This window comes from Motacilla alba, chromosome 25, assembly GCF_015832195.1.
Source record: "Motacilla alba alba isolate MOTALB_02 chromosome 25, Motacilla_alba_V1.0_pri, whole genome shotgun sequence".
Lineage (NCBI taxonomy): Eukaryota > Metazoa > Chordata > Aves > Passeriformes > Motacillidae > Motacilla > Motacilla alba.
Genome location: NC_052040.1, coordinates 1,959,311 through 1,979,751, shown reverse-complemented (window position 1 = coordinate 1,979,751; position 20,441 = coordinate 1,959,311). Strand labels below are relative to the sequence as shown.

Genomic DNA, 20,441 nt, shown 5'->3' with positions numbered 1-20,441 from the left:
TTAACCCTCCCTTTACCTTTTTCCCTTCTTCCCTCCTCCTTTATTCCCTTCTCCTTCTTCTCCCTCCTGTTTTCCCCTTTAATCCTCTTTATTTTTAATTCCTTCGCGCTCCCCTCGCCTTCCTTTCCCCTTTTTCTTTTTCCTTTTTTATTCCCCCCTTCTTTTATCCTCTTCCCTTCCCTTTCCCACCCCTTTTCCCTCTTTTTTCCATATTTTCCCCCCTTTCCCTCCTTTTCCCCACCTCTTCCCCTTCTTATTTCCACTTTATCCCTCCTTTATTTTCCACTTTATCCCTCTTTTTTAACCCCTTACCCCTCCCTTTACCTTTTCTCCTGCTTTTCCTCCTTCTTCTCTCCTCCTTTATTCCCTTCTCCTTCTTTTCCTTCTTCTTTCTCCTCCCGTTTTCCTCTTTAATTCCCTTTCCTTCTCCTTCTTTAATCCTCTTTATTTTTAATTCCTTCGCTCTCCTTCCTCTCCTCTCGTCTTCTTCCCCCTTTTTTCTTGTTCCTTTTTTATTCCCCCCTTCTCTTATCCTCTTCCCTTCCCTTTTCCACCCTTTTTTCCCTCTTTTTTCCCCTTTTTTCCCCTTTTTTCCCCCTTTTCGGGCCCCGTTTTCCACCTGGCTCCGGCTGCCCCGGCCGGGCGGATTTAGGGCGGGGGGAGGAAGAGGAGGAGGAGGAAGAGGAGGAGGAAGAGGAGGAGGAAGCAGAGGATTCAAGGTGTCAATTTTGGGGGTGCACTCAGATTTTGGGGGGGGGGTCACCCCTGCAGGGTGGGGGTTGGGCTGGGGGGGGGGTTTGGGGTCGCAGCAGAATTTGGGGGGTGGCAGAGGGGGGATGGGGGGGGTGTTTGGGGTTGGGGGGGGGTTGAGGGGTCACGGCAGGGTTTTGGGGTGAAAGGTGGAGATTTTGGGGTCCCCCCCTGGAGTCCCCCCCTCCCCCCCCAGCGTGGGGGATGCTGGGAGCGGCCCCGCCCCCACCCAGCGGCCCCTGCGGCGCGGGGGGAGGGGCGGCTGGACGGACTGGGACGGACTGGGACGGACTGGGGTGATACTGGGACAGTCTGGGGTGATACTGGGCTGGACTGGGACAGTCCGGGGTGATACTGGGCTGGACTGGGACAGTCCGGGGTGATACTGGGACAGTCTGGGCTTAAACTGGGCTGGACTGGGTCATACTGGGCTTGGACTGGGCTGATACTGGGACAGTCTGAGCTCATACTGGGCTGGACTGGGACGGACTGGGACAGTCTGGGCTGATACTGGGACAGTCTGGGTTTATACTGGGCTGGACTGGGACGGACTGGGTCATACTGGGCTTAAACTGGGCTGGACTGGGACGGACTGGGTTGTACTGGGATAGTGTGGGCTTATTATACTGGGCTGGACTGGGATAGTCTGGGGTCATACTGGGCTGGACTGGGATAGTCTGGGGTCATACTGGGCTGGACTGGGGTAGCCTGGGTTTATACTGGGCTGTGCTGGGCCCTGCTGGGCCGTACTGGGTTATAATGGGGTTATAGTGGGCTGTACTGGGTTATACTGGGCTGTACTGGGTTATACTGGGCTGTACTGGGTTATAATGGGGTTATAGTGGGCTGTACTGGGTTATACTGGGTTATACTGGTTTATACTGGGCCGTACTGGTTTATACTGGGTTATACTGGTTTATACTGGGCCGTACTGGTTTATACTGGGTTATACTGGTTTATACTGGGCCGTACTGGTTTATACTGGGTTATACTGGTTTATACTGGGCCGTACTGGTTTATACTGGGTTATACTGGTTTATACTGGGCCGTACTGGTTTATACTGGTTTATACTGGGCCGTACTGGTTTATACTGGGTTATACTGGGTTATACTGGGCCGTACTGGTTTATACTGGGTTATACTGGTTTATACTGGGCCGTGCTGGGGCCGTCCTGGCGCTTGGGGCCGTGCGTCCGCGCTGCCATGGAGCGCTTCGTGGCGGGGAGCCGGGCGGCTCTGCAGGTACGGGGGGTCCAGGGGGGGCTCGGGGGTCCAGGGGGGGCTCGGGGGGGTCCAGGGGGGGCTCAGGGGTCCAGGGGGGCTCGGAGGGGTCCAGGGGGGCTCGGGGGGTCTGGGGGGAACCAGGGGAGCGGGAGCAGCACAGCCCCTCCCTGACCCGTGGGAATTGGGGATGCAGGAGGGAATTGGGGGTGCAAGGGGGAATCGGTGCAGGGAATTGGGGGTGCAAGGGGAAATTGGGGAGCAGGGAAATGGGGGTGCAGGGGAATTGGGGTGCAGGGGGAGACGAGCACCCCATGGATTAGGCTGAGAGCCCCAAGCGTGGTGCCCCACTGAGGCGGCACAGCCACACCAGGGACACCCCAAAACGTTTCCCTGCTGCACCCCCATCCCGGAGCTGCCGAGGGGTTTGGTTTGGGCTGCCGCCGCTCTCGGGTTGTTTTTTTTTCCTCAGTTTCTACCAAAAATGAGCAAATCTGGGTTATGGCAGCGGAGGATTGTCCCAAAAAGCAGGGCCTGGGGACGGGGCGGCTCCCGTGGGCGGGGGACAGGGGAGTGACACGTTTTTCCTGCTGCTGCAGGCGAGCGAAGGAGGGTGAAACATCATTTTTTGGGGTGACAACCCCCCCAAACTGTAGAACAAACGGGTTAAAGCACTCAGTGCTCCCAGGGCTGCGGGGCTGGGGTGGTCCCTGGCCTCACCGGGTGGCTCAGGTGAGTTTTCCCGGAAGGCCAGCACACCTCACCCCCCAAACCCCGAGGTTTTAGGGCCAGAAGTGGCTCCAGCCAGGCCCAGGGGTGCCAGCAGGGTGCGGTCTGTGGGTGACGCCTGTGACGAGCGGCTCCAGGGACGCTGATGAGGACAGGGGAGCGCTTTGGAGGTTTTTGGGGGACAGGGCCGTGCTGCCGTGCCTGACGCCTCCCGTCCCCGCAGGATCACATCCGGCAGCACCAGGAGATCCACGTGGTGATGGGCAACGAAGCCTGCGACCTGGACTCCACCGTCTCCGCGCTGGCCCTGGCCTATTTCCTTGCCCAGGTGAGGCTCGGCCGCTACCCCAGGGACCGCCGGTGGCCTCGGGGACCCCTCACAGCGTGTCACCCCCCTCGCTGCAGACCGCCCCGGCTCCCAAAGCCGCCTTCGTGCCGGTGCTCAACATCCCCCGCGCCGACTTCGCGCTGCGGACGGAGACGACGTTCCTGCTGCGGGACCGGGGCATCCCGGCCGCCTCGCTGGTGTTTCGGGACGAGATCGACCTGGGGGGGCTGCACCACGCCGGGCTGCTGTCCCTGACACTGGTGGATCACCACGTCCTGCCCGGGTGAGCCGTGGGGGTGGCATCTGGGGACAGCCAGGGTCACCCACGCAGAGCCTCGGTTGATTTTGCTGCGGGATTGGGATCGGGGCATCCCAAAGCTGCCTCGCTCATCTTTCAGGATGAGATTGACCTGGGGGGCTGCACCACGCTGGGCTGCTGTCCCACCACGTCCTGCCTGGTTGAGCCAGGGGGGTGACACATTTGGGCCAGCCATGCAGAGCCTCGGTTGATTTTGCCCCCCAGGGTGGGTGAAACGGATCCATTTCCAGGGAGTTTTTAGGGGAAAAAAGGAATAAGGGGGTTTGGGAGGCTCTGCCAGGGGTCACCCTTCCCGTTGCCCACCAGCGCTGACGCTGCCCTGGAAGAGGCCGTGGTGGAGGTCCTGGACCACCGGCCGCTGGAGCGGGACCGTGGTGCCCCGTGCCGGGTGACCGTGGAGCCCGTGGGCTCCTGCGCCACGCTGGTGACCGAGCGGATCCTGCAGGGCCCCCCGGGCGTGCTGGACAGAACCACGGCCGCGCTGCTGCACGGTGAGCCACGCTGGGGACGCCGGCGCTGGACAGCGTTCGGGGGAAAGGGACCTGGGGGTGACAGCTGGTTGAAAATGAGCCAGCAGTGTGCCTTGGTGGCCAAGAGGGCCAATGGCTCCTGGCCTGGATCAGGAACTGTGTGGTTATTCTGCCCCTGCGTTGGTGAGGCCAAACCTTGAGTGCAATGTCCAGCTCTGGCCCCTCAGTTTGGGAAGGACGTTGGGACACTGGAGAGCATCCAGAGGAGGAATGGTGAGGCCACACCTCGAGGGCTGTGTCCAGCTTTGGCCCCTCAGTTTGGGAAGGATGTTGAGATGCTTGAGCACATCCAGAGGAGGCTGGTGAGGGGCTGGGAGCACAAGCCCTGTGAGGAACTGGGGTTGTTCAGCCTGGAGAAGAGGAGGCTTAGAGGTGACCTTATTGCTCTCTACAGCTTCCCAAAGGGAGGGTGAGACAGGTGGGGCTCTTCCAAGAGGACACGGCCTCAGCTACCTCAGGGAAGGTAGAGGTTGGATATTAGGAAAAAATTTTTCTACCAAAAGACTAATAAAGTAGTGGAATTGTCTTCCCAGGGAGGTGGCAGGATCACCATCTCTGGATGTGTTAAAAAAAACTCCCAACCTCATTATTCTGAGATTCTGTGGGGTCCTGGCTGAGCCCTGGCCCCGGGCACGGTGACAACACAGTGACAACACGGCCCTGCTCGTCCCTGCAGGCACCATCCTGCTGGACTGCATCAACCTGAGCCCGGCGGCGGGCAAGGTGACACCCAGGGACGTGGCCTGCGTGTCCCTGCTCGAGGAGAGGTTCCCGGAGCTGCCGGCCCGCGACGCCGTGTTCGGAGCCCTGCAGGCGGCCAAGTTTGATGTCACAGGTGTGTGAGCCAGGGCGGCGGCACCCAGGGGCGTCCCCCTCTCCTTGGGGACAGGAAGGTGCCCTGGGCCTCATCCCCTGGCCACCTCCCAGGGCTGACGACAGAGCAGATGCTGCGGAAGGACCTCAAAGTCCTCTCCAATGACGAGGCTGTCGTCGCCATCAGCGGCGTCTTCGAGGACCTGGAAGTGAGACTCGGGGCCGAGGGGGAAACTGAGGCAGGGAGCGGCACACTGGGGACATCGCGGTGACACCGAGACCCCTCCCCTCTGTCCAGACCTTCCTGCTCCGGCCCGGCTTGCTGCAGGACCTGGAGGCTTTCTGCCAGGCCCGTGGCTACGCGGGGCTGGTGGCCATGACCGTGTCCTTTAACGACCGCCACGAGCCCACCCGAAAGCTGGCCGTCTACAGCGCGCACGAGCCCCTCCGCAGCACGGTGAGTCCTGCTCGGGCACCTTCCCAGCCGTGCTTTGCCCCAGAACCTCCCGGTTTTGGGGGTGCGGGGCAGATGCCAGCCCCGTTCTTGCTCCCCTGCAGCTGTGCCGGGCGCTGGAGGAGGCGACGACGCCGTCGCTGCTGCTGCGGCCGCTGCCCAGCCCCTGGCCCTGCGTGGCCGCCTACGCCCAGGGCAACGCCGTGGCCGCTCGTAAGAAGGTGCTGCCCATCCTGCGGGCAGCGCTGGGGGGGCTGGGGGCTGCCGGGAGCCCCGAGGAAGAGGTGGTGCCCCCGCCCACCCCCATGAACAGCCTGGTGGAGGAGTGTCCCCTGGCGCAGGCCGTGCCCCCGCTGTGTCCCCAGGATGTCCTGGAGAGGGTCAGCCGCATCGCCGGGGGGCAGCCCCCCGGCTCCCCGAAATAGCAGCAGGAGCCCTCGTGGCTTTTCGAGGTCTGGATGAGAAGTTGGGGTCCCTGAGCAGGCCCCCGTGGTGGGGGGGTTGCAGCTGCCTGTGTCAGAGCTCAGCTCGGGGTTTGTCCCCCCCCAGAATGGCTCCCTCTGCCCCAGCGGTCCCCGGGGTGGGTTTTTGGGGGTGCCGTGGGCAGGAGTTGCACCCCCTTGATGAAGGCGTTGGGGTGGGGAGTTAACGAGTTCTTGGTGATCTTCCTCGGGGGGCAGAGGGGGGCCCCAGAGGCTGGGTCCGGACGTGCAGCCGTCCAGAACTGTCGCCGTTTTCCAAGGATTAAATTCCCCTTTTCTTCCAGTTTTGGCTCTTGGCTTTTATTCTGGGACGGGGTGCTGCCCCACTCGAGCTGGGGGTGCACCCCCTCTTTCCCTGGGGTGCAATCCCCTCTACAGCGGGTCAGAGGAACATTTTGGGGTGTCCAGGGAGGGGGTGTCAGTGCAGCCACACTCCCGAGCCCAGCTCAGCCGGGAGGAAACTGGTTGTGCCATAAAAAGTCGTGGCCTCTGCCTGCTGGCAATCTCAGCTTTTCCCAGTGGATTTGGCTGCTCCGGGAGTAGAGGAGGGAGCTTGGAGCCTGGGGCAGCTCGTGCACCCACCCCCTGGGCCAGCACAAAGCATTTATTTCAAGGGTGGAATGTTTTTTTTCCCAAAAAAAAAAAACCCTGACCCGAGCACGACACGGGGCTGGAAAAGCCCGGCTCCCACCGAGCACAGGCCAGGGGAAAGGCTCTGTCACCCAGCACGTGCTATTTAATATTTAATCCTGGAGCTAATTAAACTATGTACACCCTGAATTCCTTCTCGGGTCAGGCCCTGCCCGGCCTCGGCCGGGGCTGGGGACAATCCCAGGTGGAGGTGACCCCACCACGGTCCTGCCCGAGGCGACCCAGGCTGCTCAGGTGGGTTTTGGAGCTTAAAAATAAGAAGAGATCCTAAAAAAAAAGGAGGGAGGTGGGAGTTTGGCGGCGGTGGAATGCCGGCTGGAGGCACTGCGGGCTCGGTGGCGCCGAGGCAGCCGAGCGTTGGGCTTGGATCCCGGTTTGGCACCGAAGCATCGGGGTTTAAGCCCGGTTCTGCTCCAAAGAATTGGGGTTTAATCCCAGTTTGACATCGAATCCAGAACATCTTGGGTTTAACTCTGGTTTGGCACCAGAATATCAGGGCTTAATCCTGGTTTTGCTCCTCTGCGATGTTCTGGGAGGCATCAAAGCTGCCTCTGCACCATGACTGGTTCCCTGGGGAAACTGAGGCACCACCATGCAGCCCATGGGCGACACGGGAGCGGGAAAAGGGAAAACTGGGAGGATTTTGGGACGCGTGGGCTGCACCTGGCAGCTCCTGGCACGTTTCAGGGGGGTGGCCGTGTCCTTTCTAGGCGGGGCAGGAGATGGGGGCTGCTGTCCCCGCTCCCTCCCCGTGTCACCAGCCAGTGCCTCCGCGAAGGAGGGATTTTCCAGAGGGACAACGACCCAAAGTCACCGGGAGCTGGGTGAGGATGGTGCTGCATAAATACCGCGGGGTTAAAGCACTCCAGGTGGGCTTCTCCTCCAGCGGGGGGGATCAGGCAGTTCAAGTTTGGGCTGAAAAAGCCAGGAATCTGCAAAATCCGAGAGGACGGGTTATGGGAGGGCCCAAGTGGTGCCTCGGGTGGGTGTTCCTGAGGTGGTGGCTCTGAGGGGACGCTGGGGGGGACATGGCCGGGTACTCACACGCTACAACACGCGGGAGTTGCTCCACTGTCGCTCCCGGCCGCCCTTGGACCTCATCTCCTGGACAGCACCAGTCTGCAGAGAGGACCTGTCACCCACCTGTGCCACCCCCCTCGCCCTGCCAGGACACCCAGCACCCCAAAACAACACCAGCCAGCCAACCCTGAGACCCAGCACCCCAAAACAACACCCAGCACACAACCCTGAGACCCAGCACCCCAAAACAACACCCAGCACACAACCCTGAGACCCAGCACCCCAAAACAACACCCAGCATCCCAAAACAACACCAACCAGCCAACCCTGAGACCCAGCACCCCAAAACAACACTAGCCAGCCAACCCTGAGACCCAGCACCCCAAAACAACACCCAGCACACAACCCTAACACCCAGCACTCCAAAACAAGACCCAGCACCCCAAAACAACACCCAGCACCCCAAAACAACACCCAGCACACAACCCTGAGACCCAGCACCCCAAAACGACACCCAGCACCCCAAAACAACACCCAGCACACAACCCTGACACCCAGCACCCCAAAACAACAGCAACCAGCCAACCCTGACACCCAGCACCCCGAAACAACATCTACCACACAAATGTGAGACTCTAGCACCCCAAAAACAATGCCTACCACCCCAAAAACACCATTTATCACTCAGCCCCGAGACCCAACACCCCAAAACAACATCCACCACCCAAACCTGAGACCCAGCACCTCCAAATAACATCCACCACCCAAATGTGAGACTCCACCACTCCAAAACCAACACCCACCACCCCGAAACCACCACCTGTCACCCAGGCCTGAGCCCCAGCCCCCCAGCCAAGCCCCCCAGAGCACGGGGGTACCATGGGCAGCCCCTCTCCCGCAGCCATGTCTCCGGAGCCGATGTGTGTCAGGTGCACGAAGTTCATGGGCTCCCCGATCATGGAGCGGTCGATCCGTCTCCTCCTCTTCTTCTGCAAGGGGATGAAGGCCATCAGCCCCCGCCGAGCCCCACGGCCCCCTGCCCGAAATGGCTGCACGGGAGGTACTCACGGGCTGGGGCTTCTCCACGACGCAGCAGCCCAGCTTGTGCCAGAACTCGCTCATGCTCGCGGTGGTGGCAGCCAGCGTCCCCCCGTGCTGGCACAGCTGCCGGGACCCCCGCGCAGGGTCACTCCATGGGGACACCTGGGCGGGGTGGCACAGCTGTGAGTGGGGAGAGTGACGCTTCCCGAGCTCCCCAAATTAACGCTAAAGGAACTCCCCATCAACCAACAAAAGGCAGAGAGGTCCCAGCAGATCGCTGGGTCGCACGCAGACCATCCAAGGGGACATCTGTCACTGCAAGGAGATCCCCAGGGATCCAGCAGGGACCCCGGGCATCACACAGAGACCCCCAGAGCTGTCCCCATGGCCAGGGCTGGGCCTTGTCCCCCGCTCCAGGGCAGGACACAGCTGAAGGATGCTGCGGCAGGATGGGGGGGATGGAGGCAGCCATGGCAAATCCCAACTCCCTGAGCCAGGCAGCTAAAAATATCCCGGCCTTTCCGAAAAGGGGCCGGAGCTCGAGCTCTTCCGCTCCAGCTTCTCAAGAGCAGATGGGGGAGAAATAAACAGGGACTGGTGGGATTTTATCCCAAACTCCCACGGTGCTGCCTGGGCTAGGCAAGGAGGTGTGGAAAGGGGGGGGTCACCCCAAAATGGGGGCTCCCTCATGCTAAGGAGAGACGACTCCTTTGCAAAAGCAGCCAGCAGGGAACTCACCCACCCACGAGGGGCCGTGGCCGGAGCTCAGCCCGGTATCAGGCACGGGAGAGCCCCCAGGGCCGATGGGTGCCGGAGCCGCGGCCCCGGCAAACAGGACAAGTTCCTTCCTCTGCCCCTGCGCCGGTGCCGCCGGATGGACCAAAGTCCGGCCGCACTTCCTGCTCCCGCCGGGGAGGAGCGGGGCCGCGGGGCAGCCCCCCAAAACGCCCCAAAACGGGGGGCTCCGAGCCCAGCCTCGGCACGGCCCCGGCAGCACCGCCGGCCAGGATCTGTCCCCAGAGACCCCACGGAATCACCCCCCAACCATTTCTGGGGGTATTCCCGTGGGGTGGGTGTCCCCTGTGCTGCTCCCCCCACAACCAGAGGAGCCCCGTGTCCCCCCCGTGTCCCCCGGCGAGCCCCTCCTGGAGCGCTGGGACCGGGCAGGCTGTGACACGTCCTGCTCGGTGCGCACCGGCTCCGTGCCCCCCTGCCAAAGCCGGGCTCGCCGCCCCGCTGCGGGGAACATGAGGAGGGGGATGAGGGGCAGATGAGGAGGGGGCTGGGGGCAGATGAGGAGGGGGCTGCCTTTCCTCCCCAGCCTGATTTCCTGAGCAAACACGGCCCGGACAGCGCTGGGAGCCGGCAGCGCAGCGCACGGGCCTCGCTGGGGAGGTGCCCCCCGGACCCAGCGCCGCAGCCGCTCCCGGGGCGCCGGGAGAGCCTCCGGGGCAGCTCGGCCGAGAACGAGCCACCAGCGAAACCTCCACGCTTCGCACGGCCACCACCCCCTGCCCGCACCCCTCCGGTCCCCAAAGCCACACCGGCACCCGCCGGGGCCTCCCGTCCTCGAAAGGGCGACGGCGGGGCCGGTTCCGGCTGCTGGCCCGGTTCTTGTCGGGCCCCCATCCCCGCTTTGGGGGTCTCACGCTCTCGGGCACCCCTGAGCCCACCTGGGCCGCTCGGTAGCCCCGGGCAGGGCGGCTTTGGGCCCGGCCCTGCCGGCACAAGGCAAAATGACTTCCCGGTTGGGAAAGCACCGCTCGGCTCTGCGTCACCGGCGGGCTCCGGCCGGGGGGTCCGCTCCGAGCCCGCTCCCGGGGCACCCGCTGGGCTCTCCCGAAGCTCGGAGGGAAGGCCAGCGTGTGGGGACAGGGGTGGGCAGGGGGACGGTCCTGGGGTGCCCCCGCTGCGGGCCCGGGACCCCCGGGATGGGGCGGCAGAGGGGGAGGCGAGCGTCCCTTCCTTTGCGAGGGACGGTCCCGGCTGCGACCCCCGGGGCAGCGGCTGCTCCGCGGGGCTCCGCCAGTTCGGGGGTCCCAGCAGGGTTTGGGGGTCCTGGTAGGGTTGGTGGGACCCGGCAGGCCTTGGGACGCCGGTGGTCCCGGTGGGCTTGGGGAGACCCGGCGGATACCGGGAGGGCTCCCCGGTGGCACCGGCGAGCTGCAAGGGGGGGTTGTCCCGCCGGCCCGCCGCCGTTCCTGTGCCGATCCCGGTGCCCTCTCTGCCTTCCTACGGCGGTTCCGGGGGCCCTTCCGCGGGCTCGCAGCCCGCGGGGCCGGCCGGTTCCCGTCCCGGCGGCGGGCCCATTACCTGTCCCGGCGCGGGAGCGGCTCCCGGGGCCGGTGTCCGGCTCGCAGCCCCACGCGTGGCTCGGAAGTCCGGGTCCCGGTCCCGCTGCGGTGTCCGGCTCGCAGCGGCCCCAAGCGTGGCCCGGGAGTGCAGATCCCGATCCCTGGGCGAGCCCCCCGGTGCCGGTCCCGGTGGCCCGCTCTCAGCCCAGGCGCGGCTCGGGGGTCCCGGTCCCGGTGCCGGTTCCGGTGCCGGTGCCGGTGCCCCGCTCGCAGCCGCAGGCGTGGCCGGGGGGTGCCGGTGCCGGTGCCCCGCTCGCAGCCCCAGGCGTGGCCCGGTGCGGACGCGGCGCAGCTCCCGCCGCCCGGCGCGGCTCGGCCCGGCCCGGCCCCGGCACAGCGCCCTCCCCGGGAACCGCCGGCACTGCGGGGCTGCGGGCCCGGGAGGAACGGGGGCCCGGCAGGAATGGGGGCCCGGGAGGAACGGGGGCCCGGCAGGAATGGGGGCCCGGGTCCCGGTAGAAAAGGGGGGCCCGGTAGGAATGGGCGGCCCAGGGTCCCGGTAGGAATGGGAGCCCCGGTAGGAATGGGGGCCCCAGTAGGAATGAGAGTCCCGGTAGGAATGGGGGCCCCGGTAGGAATGAGAGTCCCGGTAGGAATGGGGGCCCGGGATCTCGGTAGGAATGGGAGCCCCGGGTCCCAGTAGGAATGGGGGGCCGGGTCCCGGTAGGAATGGGAGTGCCAGGTCCTGGTAGGAATGGGGGTCCCAGTAGGAATAGGGGCCGGGGTCCCGGTAGGAATGGGGACACAGGGTCCCAGTAGGAGTGGGGGTCCTGGGGTCCTAGTAGGAATGGGAGTCTCCAGGGTCCCAGAAGGAGCAACCTGGGGGTTCTTGAGGTCCTGTTAAGGCTGGAGGTCCCCAGCTGGAGGTGGAGGGGTTTGGGGTTTCCAGGAGCACTGGGGGAATGCCGGGGGACCAGGTAGGGCTGGGGGTCCCCAGCAAGTCCCGGTTCTGCTCCCATTTGCCCCCGAGCCTTGTGGCCGCTTTTTCCAGGGACACACCAGAGCCCCTGCGGCACCCAAAGGCGAGGGAACACCCTGCAGCCAGTGCTGGGTGGTGTCACCATCTCCAGCTCGGTGCCCTTCCGCTTGCACAACATCTGGGGGGCTGCTGCCACCACCGCAGTCCTGTCACTGCCACCACTGCAGTACTGCCACCACCACAGTCCTGTCACTGTCACCACCACTGTCCTATCACTGCCACCACCACTGTCCCGCCACTGCCACCACACAGGAGACACCCCTGTGTGAGCCTCAGAGCGTCCCTTTCCTGTGTCAGCCCCCAAATCCCAACCACCCCCACTGCTCCCACTCCAGAAATCCTGAACAAGGCCGCACTGTCCCCACTCAGTCGGGTCTCTGTCCCACGCCTGTCCCCAGCCATCGGGTGGCCCTGGCTGATAATACCCCAAGTGTTTGTGACCTCATTTCAGCTGAAGAGCCCATTTTTTTTTTGGTGCTTGTGCTGCCAGAGGACACTGTCCCCCTTGCAGCCCTCCCAAAACCCAGAGCAGCGCCCTCATTGCTACGTCCCCTCGGGGTTCAGCCCCAGGTCCCTTCTCAGAGAGGGACATGAGCAGGTGACAGACACCCCAAAGAGCAAGGAGATGGGTGACATCCAGCTTCTTACGAGGCTGCTCGGCCAAACTGCACCCCATGGCCTGGGGGACCCCCAAAACCACAGCAGCTCAACCCCTTGGAGGGATCAGCAGCCTCCAAAGGGCTCCCAGCTGGAATTCTCTCTGTGCTGAGTGCTGCAGGGGCCCAGCTGAGACCAAGGGTCTATTTTGGAGCAGGAACATGGGATCCTCTTTTTTCAGCCCATGACAGTGCTGGGAGGAGGAGGAAGAGGAGGAGGAGGAGGAAGAGGAGGAGGAGGCAGAAATAGTCTGGCTGAAAGCCGAGCACTGGCAGAACAGCTTGGCACCATCAGAAACGAGCTGCACGCAGGGAACAGGGAGGAAAAGAGAGGAAAAAAAAACCAAACCCTAAAGCACCAAAAGAATGTTGATCTCAGGCAAAGCCCAGGGAGAGGAGGGCAAGGGCTGCCCTCAGCCTCTCAGGTGCATGGATGTGCCCCCAAAAAAGGGTGTTTGGGGTCTCAGAGGCACTGGGGCAGGGAGATTCCCTGCTCTGAGGGGTTGCATTGGGGTTTTCTTTGTTGTCCCTCCAACACCCGGTGTCAGCTGTGGGGTGAAGTGGGGTATGAGGTGCCCCCAGCCTGGGTGAAGCCTCCCCTCAGCCCTGGCAGTGATTGATGCCAGTTTTGGGTGTCTCCCTCTGTTTCTAGTCCCACGTCTGGCTTTGCCCACAAAGCCGGGATATTTTTGCCGTGTGGCCTTAGGATCAAATACCCTCAGTCTCAGATCAAAAAAAGAAAAAAAAAATTAAATATAGATATATATTTTTGGGGAGTGTTTTGAGCCAGATTTCCCAGTGTTTGACCTGCACAGTGCCCTCCCAAAGTCTGGGGGTACCACAGCACCCCACACCTTCACATGCAGGTAAAAGAAATATTCCCCAGCTCCTTGCCGGCTGAAAATTCCTCCCCCCAACACACAGCTGAAGGCTTGAGGAGTGAACCAGGTTTAATATATCCTCGGCTCGGGGGTCCAACGCGCAGGATCCCCCCCGCGCCTCCGCCCCTGCCGTCCTCCCCCTCCCTCCCTGGCTGCGGGTGGGAGCCGCTGACTCATCTGCCATCATCATCATCATCATCATCATCATCATCCTCCCCCCACGAGGAAGGGCAACTGGAGGGGCTGCATTGCAGACCCAGCAGAGCCGGCAGACAAAAGCGACGCTGCTCCGCCCGCGGCTCCCCGGCACAAAGAGCCCGGCCGGCACCGAGAGCACCGCTCCAGCACCGCCCGCCCTCCGCAGGTAAGGGATGCGAGCCGCCAAGGATGCTCAGCGAGAGGATGCTTTTTATTCCGGCAAGGATTTGGGTGGAGGGGGCTCTCGGAGTTTCTTTTTGAGGGGGGGGAAATGAGCCACAGGCAGCGGGGATTTAAGTGGGGAAAGGTGGGTTTGCTTCCATGGGATGAGCAGAGCACATTGAGACCCTGGGGAATGTTCTTTTTTAGGGGTGACACGCCACACAAGAGGGGTTTCCCCCCCATATTCATTCCCTTTTACTGGATATTTTATTATTTTACTTGTCACTAAACTCTATTTCCCCCTCTCTTGTCACTAAACTCCAATTTTTTCACCATTTGGAGCTTAAAAATCCATGGCCACTACACCCATCACCACTAATAATTTTCTGCCGTCGTGCTGCGAAAAACTCATGGACACATCCCTAGGGATGCACCCCCCAGGGATGAATTCCCGGGGAAGAGACTATTTTAAAGTCCTGTGGCTCAGTTTACCCGGAGGGGGTGACACAGGAGCCTTTCATAGCCTCTGAGTGACATCCCGAACCTTAAATTTAGCAGCTGATCGCACAGATCCAAAATACGCCTCAATCATCCTTGAGAATTCTGACTTAAGACAGGGAATCAGCAGGAAAATGGGGATGTTTTGGGTTAGTCTGCTTTTTTTTCCCCACCTCCGGTGCCAGTCGAGAGGTGAATGACATAACCCTGCCAGGCAGTGACTCAGCTCCACCGTGAAGAAGCCGATCCGCGTCTTGTCCTGCTCTTTCCCAATTTTTTTGGTGGATCGGGGTGGGGCTGCAGGGGGAATTCTGCAGCAGGGATGGATGGATGGATGGCACGGCAGGGATGGGTGGGAGTTCCGGGCGAGGCTCCTTCCAGCGTTTTCTAGAGGGTTCGGTCAGGGGAGGGAGGGATGGGGTGGGATCGGGGAGGGAGGGGGATGCACAGGGACCCCTCCTCACTGCCCATTCCATGCGGATTCAGCTCAGGGAAAGGGGTGCAGGTGTGGAAAAAAGAGCTTTTTTGGGTGCTGCTCTCCCACCTCTGCTCCCCAGAGCTGGCAGGAGGGATTTCAGGAGGAGCAGGTGGGAAGGGGTTAATCCCCACCCTGCCCTCCCCTCCCATGCTGTTTGGATGGGGAAACTGAGGCACGGCTCCCAATTACGGTGCAGAGAAGGGTGTGGATAAAACTCTGGCAGAGCTCGAGCCTGCAGTTAGTCCCAGCCTAGAGTCAAACCTCCACAACCGCACGCTCTCCTCCACCATCAACTCCTTTTTAGGGGATTATCCTAAAAAGGCTATCCCCTTTTTGGGGGGATTATCCCAAAAAGGATATCACCTTTTTTGGGGATTGTCCTAAAAAGGCTATCCCGTTTTTGGGGGTTATCCTAAAAAGTATATCCTCTTTTTAGGGGGTTATCCTAAAAATGATAGCCCCTTTTTAGGGGATTGTCCCAGAAAGGCTATCCCGTTTTTGGGGGTTATCCTAAAAAGTATATCCTCTTTTTAGGGGGTTATCCTAAAAATGATAGCCCCTTTTTTGGGGGTTATCCTAAAAAGGTATTCCCTTTTTAGGGGACTGTCCCAAAAGCATATCCCCTTTTTAGGGGATTGTTCTAAAAAGGATAGTCCCTTTTTAGGGGGTTATCCTAAAAAAGATAGCCCCTTTTTAGGGGATTGTCCTAAAAAGGATAACCCCTTTTTAGGGCATTATCCTACTGGACACAGTCAACATGGCAACACCTGAGATTCCTCTCCACTTTGGGCTAACTCCTGTGCTTTCAGTAGAGCTTTTCTCTTCCTTTTCTTTCCCCTCGTGCCCTTCACAGCCTGACAATGCTGGACACCATCAGCAGCCAGTACGACTCCTTCATCTACTGGAGGATGCCGATCCCGCGGCTGGACATGGCCGAGCTGGAGGGGCTGGGGCTCGCAGACATGGCCCTCTACAAGCCCAAGGGAGGGCTGGCCAAGCTTGGTGACCACCAGGACCTGTCCCAAGAAGAAGACAATCTGCTGCAGTTCAACAGCTTTAATTTCTGGCGAGCTCCCATTGCCAGCATCAGCTCCTTAGATTTTGATTTAATTTGAAGCCTTCCCTGCTCCTCCTCACCCCCCAGCTCTCTCTCTTTCTGCCAGGCATGCCAGGATTTGGTTTTGTTGTCACTTTGGAGGTTCTTGGGTTGGGGTTTTTTTTTTTGGTTTCCGGGCAGTTTTGCCATCGTTCATTCGTTCAGCAGTTCACCGTGGCCTCGACGGTGATGGGCTCCCCAAAAATCTCCAACTCCTCTCTCCCCCTTTTCCTCCTGGAATCACAACAGCACAGGGGCCAAACACGAGGGGAAGGGGCAGAAAAAGCCCCCCTCCATTCCCAGAGGGTTTGGGAGGTGCCACCCCCGTGCCAGAGTGACTGTCCCCTGCCCTGTGTGACAATTTCTCAGCTCATTTCTCACGTGCTTTTTTAAGAAACTCGTTTGTGCAAAGGAGGAGCAATGGGAATCGCCCTGGTTTTGCAGAAAGCATTGACCCTCTGCGCTGCCCTGGCCCAATTTCTCAAAACTCCTCTTCGTCCCTTAACCTTCCCCTGGGGAATGCAAGGTGGAAGAGGCAGGGATGTGCCCAAGATATCAGCACAACCCTTCTTCTTGAGAAAAAGAATCACTTTGAGCCTTGTGGTGTGAGCCCAAGCAGAAAAAATTATGTCCAGGAGGGTAAAGAGACATGGAAATGCTCTGACTTTGCTTAGTGGGGTCAAGGCTGGGTGTTCATTGCCCCAAATTTGATTTTTTTTCATCCTTTTTTGTGCCCCACGTGGTTTATTCCCAGTGCTGGGACAGATGCTGGGTACGTTGTGGGGTCTGGAAGGGTGATGGGGCAGAGCTGAAAGGTGGATCTTACCCCAAATGAAAATATTTCAGGTTTTCCACCCACTTAACCCAAGCTTTTAAAAACAACAACAAACAATGCTGCATTCATTCAAGTGGAAGCCTGGAGTTTTCTCCGGGGAGATTTTCACCCGCTGAGGTTTATTTCTGAGCATCGTCTCAAAATGGGAGGAAAAAACCCACCTTGGAATAATTGTTGGCTTTTAAACATTTTTTTTCCCCTTCCCAACATTGGTTTGTCTTCTTGAATGTGCTTTTTGTTGGGTTTGATTGGGATGAAGTGATGTGGAGCATCCCAAAATCATCCTGAGAGTTGGGGGGTACGTGGCTGGGGCCAGGCCGAGGCAGCACTTAAAAAGTGCCAGGAATAGGCAAAAAATTGGAAAAATCTGCATTCTACCATGAAAATTGGATGCAGCTCTCCTGTAATCTGCAGAAATAATCAAGTGTGCTGATTTTGAACCATCTGTGTAAAACCAGAGATGAAAAATGTAAACTCTCCTCTGCAGAGCTGTTTCGACTTCTGTGTTCCCAGCTAGGAAAACCTGCAGGAGAAGTATTTATTATGAAACTTTAAATAAAATCAGTTCAAACATACACATTCCTGTGGACATGTAGACTGACATCAAGTTTTTTGGCATTAAAATATTTCAAATCTCTTTATAGAGAGCTGGGAACTCCCCCCTATGTCTTTGCACATGTTGTGGAAGACTTAAGCGTGGAAAACCTAAGCCTAAAAGATTATTATAAGCACATTAAGGATATTATTTACACTGCAGCTTTTTCAAGCCTCACAGGAAAACACCCCAGAGAAGAAATAGGCCCCCAGAGCTAAAATTTTACTCAAAAAAAGAACATTTGGGGCAAGTCAGGGGTAACACACCTTGGAGAGGGCGGTTTGACAGCCTGAGGGGAGATAAATCCTGCACTGGAAGGCGCTCAGAGGGGACAGATATACTCAAACTACTGAAAGACACATATACAAATACAGATATATTTACAAATCCCATTTATTAAAGTCCCAAAGCACATCTAAACCACCCTGCCTCCGTGAGGCGCCGCCGCCATTTTATACTTGGCGCAAAAACGCCTCTGCCGGATCTAACTCCAGGGAGCCCTCACGGTCCCACAACCGTACTCTTGATATCCTTCCGCCAGAGGAAAACGCTCCCCTGCCATGCCTCTCCCGACGGCTCCAGAGGGGAGGACGACGGAGAAAAGAAGGAGAAATCCTCGCATTTCCCACAGTTCCCTCTGCGGCGGAGCGAGGGCGGGACCAGCCCGATCTTTCTGCGCCGCCTCGGAGAACTATTTCTTTTTGTTCGCAGGTCCTGTATCCTTCCGCCGCCTCACGGGCTCGCTGCCGAGGCCGCCATTTTGTGAGGCCGCGGCGGGAGGGGCGGGACAGGCGCCGGTCCGGGCGGGGCCTGGGGCGAGGGGGGACCCCCGTGAGGGGAAGGGCTGCGACTTTGGGGGTCTGAGGATGGGGGACACCCATGAGGGGTTCAGAGGGATCCCAGTGAGGGAATGGGCTGGGTGACCCTCAGAGGGGCGATCTTGAGGGTCTGAGGATGGGGGACCCCCGTGAGGGAAAGGGCTGCGACTTTGGGGGGTCTGAGGAGAGAGGACCCCTGTGAGGCGTTCAGAGGACTCCCAGTGAGGGAATGGGCTGGGTGACCCTCAGAGCGGCGATCTTGGGGGTCTGAGGATGGGGGACCCCCATGAGTGGCTTCGGGGACCCCCGTGAGGGGAAGGGCTGCAACTTTGGGGGGTCTGAGGATGGGGAACACCCATGAGGGGTTCAGAGGGATCCCAGTGAGGGAAGGAGCTGGAGGAGCCTCTGAGAGGGGCGATCTTGGGGGTCTTAGAATGGGGGACCCCCCCATGAGAGGTTCAGAGGGCCCCCAGTGAGGGAGGGGGCTGGGGGGCCCTCAGAGGGGCGATCTTGGGGGTCTGAGGTTGGGGGACCCCCACGTGGTGGGTGCTCACCCAGAGAACAAACCCCATCACAAACATCCCATGTCACCCTTCATTCTTACACCGGGGCAAGTTCTCAATCTCTTCCCTTCAGCAAACCCCGAAACCACCTCAGGCAATGTCTTAGAGGACCTCGAGAGTGAAAACCTTGGAAAAAATCCCTAAGATTGCTCTCCAGTAGAGGGCAGATGGGTATTTAGGAAAGTAAAAGTGCTGAAATGTGGCCAAACACGCCCGGCTGCTGCTTCCTGCCCCGAATGTTTTCAGCAGGCGAGGTGAGGGAGGAGGGTCCCAGCCCTGGTGTAAATAAAGCTGGTTCCAGGGTGAGTGGCCACCCGTGGGCTTGGCCAGGGCCTGCTCCAGGTCTGGAGAAAATGGATTTATTTGTTTGATTGCAACAAGAGGAATTATGAGAATTCCTGCCTCTGCCAAATCCTGGGAGCGGAACCGTTTGTTTTGCTCTTTACCTCCAGCGCTGAGTGGTTTGCTTTGTGCAAACACTGAGTAAGGAAATTCCTGGAAAATCAGGTCTAAGGGATGTGTAGGTTACTCCTTATTTATTCTATCCCATATTTGATAGAAATAAATAGCTTTCCATCGTTCCTTGAGCCTCATTTTGGCTGGGAAAACCCATTTAGCTTGGTTCTAAGTGCAAATTCTTATTCAGCAATCCCGATTTTTCTAATAACTCATCAAGTCAATTCTGTGCATTTGGGGAAACCCAAACTGCTGATTCTTGAGGCCACTGAAAAGTTTTGGGAAGCTTTTTAGCCTCATCCTGCAAACACTTCTGCATATGTGAGTAATTCTTTGGTTACGTGGGACTGTTCACCTGGGTGAATGTTTGCTTAGTAATCAGAGAGTGCTTTTGAAATCCCAGCTCCTGACGTTCCCACCCAGAAAGGGCTCAGGAGCAGCCCTGCCTGCTGCTCTGAGAGGAGAACTTTGCATTTCCCACGAGATGGCATCAGCAACCACTTCAACTGTAACAAAACCATTTAATTTAACACTTCCAGACAAAGACTTTTCTGGTCTCTCTCCAGTTTTTAAAGGAGAATCTGGTTACAAGGTGCTGAAAACTCCAGGCTTGGGCTGTTTTCACCTGCCAGCCCAAGTATTCCGTGAAACAAACCGGATAAACTTGCTAAATCAAGTGAAAGAAGAGAGAAATAACAAGTTGCAAGGGTTAAAAGAGAAGAACTTTAGGTGACCTTCCCTCTGTGTGCCCATAATCTGTTGATCTACGAGGAACAGGATCTCTTTTTTTCCCTTTTCAAGAGGAATTGTGGGTTCTCTGCACCGAGCTTGCGCCCGTTTAGGTAATTTCCTGCCCCATTCTTGCGGAGCCTGCATTGAATAGGAGCCGCTACGGTCAATTCCAGGAAGAAACATTGTTTTTGGGGTTGAGGAGGTTTGTTTATCTCATTTCAGTCAATATCCCCTGTGCTTTTTGGCTGATTGATTGATTTAATCCCACTTCGGACTTAATTAGGGAAACACTGATGGGCGCCAATAGAAATAACTTAATTATTATTCCATTTTAAATGAACCACCCTGTCTGATGTTGCCACACGCAGCCCTTGATGTGCTTTAAGAGTTATTTTAAAAAATAAATAATAAAAACGTGCAGAAATGGATTGCCTGTAACACACAAACCTGGGTAAATACTCCAGAGGGAAATTGTCTCAAATGTTTCCTGTCCCCATGCTGAGGCTCTGACAACTCCTTCTCACAGAAAGTTTTGTGTTGTTTTTTTTTTTTTTTAAAATCATCTTTTATGCAGTTTGACCTTTAATTAACTTTGGATTTAGGAATTTGATAAAGTGGAAGTTTATCTCACCCCCTCACTTCTCAATTCCGTTCTCTTCCCCAAAGCTAAGCATTTTTTTCCTCGAGTCTAGAGACAGGTCATTTGAATTCTTGAAGCTGCTGGTGCCACGGCACTGATTTGTTGACCCGTGCTGCTCAAGTGCTTTCCTCTCTGGCACCCAGCACGGGTCAGGTCCCAGTT

General features: G+C 58.6%; 3 protein-coding genes across 4 annotated transcripts; 2 read left to right on the top strand and 1 right to left on the bottom strand.

Moving 5' to 3' along the window:
* Positions 1-1,885: 1,885 nt before the first annotated feature.
* Positions 1,886-5,909, top strand: PRUNE1 (prune exopolyphosphatase 1). The gene is made up of 8 exons (XM_038162026.1): positions 1,886-1,992; positions 2,924-3,028; positions 3,106-3,311; positions 3,654-3,838; positions 4,554-4,712; positions 4,805-4,899; positions 4,989-5,147; positions 5,249-5,909. Exons 1-8 carry the CDS (start codon positions 1,954-1,956, stop codon positions 5,567-5,569), a joined length of 1,269 nt encoding a protein of 422 aa, XP_038017954.1. The 5' UTR covers positions 1,886-1,953; the 3' UTR covers positions 5,570-5,909.
* CDC42SE1 (CDC42 small effector 1) lies at positions 5,905-11,017 on the bottom strand. Of its 2 annotated transcripts, none has more exons than XM_038162029.1 (5): positions 10,652-11,017; positions 8,366-8,500; positions 8,176-8,286; positions 7,322-7,396; positions 5,905-7,209 (listed from the first exon to the last, which is right to left on the bottom strand). In XM_038162029.1, exons 2-4 carry the CDS (start codon positions 8,417-8,419, stop codon positions 7,325-7,327), a joined length of 237 nt encoding a protein of 78 aa, XP_038017957.1. In that variant the 5' UTR covers positions 8,420-8,500; positions 10,652-11,017; the 3' UTR covers positions 5,905-7,209; positions 7,322-7,324. The 2 variants fall into 2 exon arrangements, with proteins under 2 accessions (XP_038017957.1, XP_038017956.1); XM_038162028.1 differs by lacking the exon at positions 10,652-11,017 and adding an exon at positions 9,077-9,203.
* Positions 11,018-13,385: 2,368 nt separating this feature from the next.
* MLLT11 (MLLT11 transcription factor 7 cofactor) lies at positions 13,386-17,054 on the top strand. The gene is made up of 2 exons (XM_038162144.1): positions 13,386-13,572; positions 15,398-17,054. The coding sequence occupies exon 2, from the start codon at positions 15,405-15,407 to the stop codon at positions 15,657-15,659; it is 255 nt and encodes an 84-aa protein (XP_038018072.1). The 5' UTR covers positions 13,386-13,572; positions 15,398-15,404; the 3' UTR covers positions 15,660-17,054.
* The last annotated feature ends 3,387 nt before the right edge of the window (positions 17,055-20,441 follow it).